Source organism: Crinia signifera, chromosome 6 (assembly GCF_055691185.1).
Source record: "Crinia signifera chromosome 6, ASM5569118v1, whole genome shotgun sequence".
In the NCBI taxonomy this organism is placed as follows: Eukaryota; Metazoa; Chordata; class Amphibia; order Anura; family Myobatrachidae; genus Crinia; species Crinia signifera.
The window spans coordinates 286,555,167-286,558,834 of NC_139222.1; the positions used below are offsets into that span (position 1 = coordinate 286,555,167).

At 55.4% G+C, this 3,668-nt stretch overlaps 1 protein-coding gene across 1 annotated transcript in view; it reads right to left on the reverse strand.

Annotated features, from left to right (window-relative positions):
• The window catches only part of SORCS3 (sortilin related VPS10 domain containing receptor 3), a 519,093-nt gene extending 515,916 nt beyond the window's left edge, over nt 1-3,177 (reverse strand). Inside the window, exon 1 of the mRNA XM_083149862.1 lies at nt 1,794-3,177. Within this exon, the coding sequence (XP_083005988.1) occupies nt 1,794-2,396 (603 nt within the window). The 5' untranslated portion in view covers nt 2,397-3,177. The remainder of the gene's footprint in view (nt 1-1,793) is intronic.
• Nucleotides 3,178-3,668: the final 491 nt, after the last annotated feature.

A 3,668-nucleotide genomic window follows, 5' to 3' on the forward strand; every position in this document is an offset into this window, starting at 1 on the left:
TATGACATGGTTGCACTGATGTGTAAAGCCCCAGAATCAGCCCCATAGTGCCCAGTAGTAGTCCCTGTCCCTGTCCCTGTGCATCCTTATCCCAGTACATGACAGTATTGTATTTGCTCCCTTGCAGTGTCCTCAGAGAAAGGCTACATAGTATCACAGCCTGACACATATCACCTCCTTGTTACATTGTAGCAGCTGCATGTGGCAGATGCATGTGGCAGAATGCATTAACCCCTTCCCAGCCAGCACATCCCCACATCAATGATCACACACACACACACACACACACAGAGTCCCCAGTACCAGCAGCACAATGTCATGTCTGTAGGATCTCTCTGAACTTGGGAGGAATCTGAAAGGAGTTATACTATAAATCAGCCAGAGCTGTGAATAGCAGGAAATCAGTAGTCAGGACACATCCAGCAGCCTGCTCCAGGTACCCGGATCCCCAGCAGCAGCCTGCTCCAGGTACCCGGATCCAGATACCCAGCAGCAGCCTGCTCCAGGTACCCGATCCCCAGCAGCAGCCTGCTCCAGGTACCCGGATCCCCAGCAGCAGCCTGCTCCAGGTACCCGGATCCCCAGCAGCAGCCTGCTCCAGGTACCCGGATCCAGATATCCAGCAGCAGCCTGCAGCAGCTCATTACTGGGATCTGCCAGCAGCCTGCTCCAGGTACCCAGATACCCATCAGCAGCTCATTACTAGGGTCTGCCAGCAGCCTGCTCCAGGTACCCGGATCCTCAGCAGCTCATTACTGGGGTCTGCCTGCTCCAGGTACCCGGATCCCCAGCAGCAGCCTGCTCCAGGTACCCGGATCCAGATACCCAGCAGCAGCCTGCTCCAGGTACCCGATCCCCAGCAGCAGCCTGCTCCAGGTACCCGGATCCCCAGCAGCAGCCTGCTCCAGGTACCCGGATCCCCAGCAGCAGCCTGCTCCAGGTACCCGGATCCAGATATCCAGCAGCAGCCTGCAGCAGCTCATTACTGGGATCTGCCAGCAGCCTGCTCCAGGTACCCAGATACCCATCAGCAGCTCATTACTAGGGTCTGCCAGCAGCCTGCTCCAGGTACCCGGATCCTCAGCAGCTCATTACTGGGGTCTGCCTGCTCCAGGTACCCGGATCCAGATCCCCAGCAGCAGCTCATTACTGGGGTCTGCCAGCAGCCTGCTCCAGATCCCCAGCAGCAGCTCATTACTGGGGTCTGCAAGCACCCTGCCAGTATATGTGATGGGTACTCAGCTCACCATCTACATACTGTAGCTAAGAAGGGTTTCACAGACTCGCTCCTCAAAGCAGCACCAGCAGTTCAGGTGCTAAGAATAGCCCTGTTTGTGCACAGATGGTACAATCAGACTGACTGAGGGGCTGATTAAGTCACCTGTGCTCCGGCATGGATACCTAGAACACCTGGCTGATAGGCTGCCTGCAGGAACAAGTGGGGGAACCAATAAACATATGATCAGGATTCAGCTCTCTAGCCGGGTAGAACTACAAGGACCAGCATGACCAGGCTGATATGGGACTTGTAGTTCCACAATGACCTAATGGGTTTTATTAACGTCCAGTGTAATATTGGTGCATTCACTGCAGCATAGTGACAGGGACACGATGATTCTGTGCAATTATCTGACAGATTATTGGTGAAACCTGTATGACACAGGTGGGGTTATTCTATGGAGAACAATAGGGGGAGGGGGGGGGGGGGGTTCTGGGGGTAAATGGTGCAGATAAATAATACAGTCCCCTGCATAGACAGAATGGAATGAGCTGTGTTATTTGGGGGTACTCACACTGCTGTTGTGCCCCCCAGTCCAGTGCACCATGGCTTGGTTGTGTGCTGAGTCTCCGGTCAGGGGGAAGCTGCTGCTGTTCAGTCTCAGTTCCTCCATCCGGGCTCGGTTTAACCGGACCTCTTCTCTGGACCCCTTGGCGTCAGATCTCTTCACCTTCTGTCCATCAGAGGGGAGACCGGCCAGAGGGTCATCCTCATTGGGGTCGGTGGGTAACATTATCTCCTTGCCCAGTCTGCCCACCCCAGGCTGGTCTCTTCTCACCCTGCTCAGTTTGGGCTCACCCCTACTGTTTCCAAAAGCAGTCCCTCTGGTGTTAGGGTCACTCCCCTGTTTCGGGGTTCCAGGGTGGGAGCCACGGATGAGTTGCAGTTTCAGGACACCGGGTACTTCCTCACCCCCATCACCCCCGTCACCCCCACTGGAGTTTTGCGGAACTTCTCTGAGCACCCTGCGCTGCCCTGTCCCTCCCTGCAATATTCCGGGGCTCCGCACCTGGATTTGGGGGTGACAGCGGCTGCATGTGATGCCCCCACTGGCAGGGGCGCAGAGAAGGAGACAGAGACCCAGCAGTGGCAGCGCCCCCGCTGTGCAGCGCCCCATGTTGATGCCAGGGACGGTCTGGGTGCCTTACCCCAGCTCTCCCGTCCTGATCAGTCTCATCTGCTGCTGCAGCCTTGGTAGTGGTGGCAGAAGAGGGGAAAGTGCTGTAAGATGGGATCAAGGGGTCCTCCACATGGGTGGGTACTGCTGGTGCCAAGTCTCAGAGACCCACACTGGGCACACTCAATTCAGATGGCATTTGTCAGTGTCTCCCAATGCAAGGGGCATCCACAGAGCCCCAATTCCGGCAGCTAGTGGTATCAGGGCAGCACCCACAGCTCTGGTCACTGGTATCAGGGCAGCACCCACAGCTCTGGTCACTGGTATCAGGGCACACATCCACAGCTATAGTAATGGTACTGTTGTCAGAGCAGCACCCACAGCTCTGGTCACTGGTATCAGGGCAGCACCCACAGCTATAGTAATGGTACTGGTGTCAGAGAAGCATCCACAGCCAGTATCCCTGGTACCAGAGCAGCATCCCCAGCTGGCATCAGGGCAGCATCCTCCAGCAGTATTGCAGCCTGCTCAGTCCCAGGCACTGGGTGCAGCTGCTGCCCACACTCCACAGGATGAGATCAGCCAGTTGCATGTAGATAGGTGTGAGAGAGGCTTCCCTTCAGCTGCTGTCATCACTGTGTGAGCAACACTCACAGGAGCTGCCTACAGCCTCCATGGCAGAGAGAGCAGCAGACAGCCGGGGTAGGCAGCAGTGCAGACATGCCAGACCTCAGCATCCTTGTGCACATCGCAGGATCTGAGCTCTCTGGACCACTGAGAAGACTGGAGCACTATCAGGGATGGGTGGGAGGAGAGGGGAGAGGAGAGGAGGGGGGGGGGGGGGACGTGTTCTCCCTCAACAAAAACTCCTTAGTTCTGTCTGGGTCACACTCAGCATTGCTTAACTCTTCAGTATATCTAATGCAGTGTGCAGCTAGGGAAAGCCATGCAGGGGACCAAGAACATGCTGGGACATGTAGTTCTACCACAGATAGAGACACACAGGCGGTGTAACTTTCTGCTGGATACACCAGGATATGCTGGAAGTTGTAGTTCCACAGCAACAGGAAGGAAGCATGTTTGCTAGCACATATGACATTGATAGGTGGCAGGACATGCTGGTATTTGTAGTTCCAAAGCAAGTAGTGAGCAGTTTCCTTCTGAGCTAAAATGACATTGTTACACACAAGAAGGGTGGTGGGAGGTATTGCATGGTTGCAGGACATGCTGGGACTTATGGTTCCACAACAGCTGAAGCTCAATGTGCTGTAA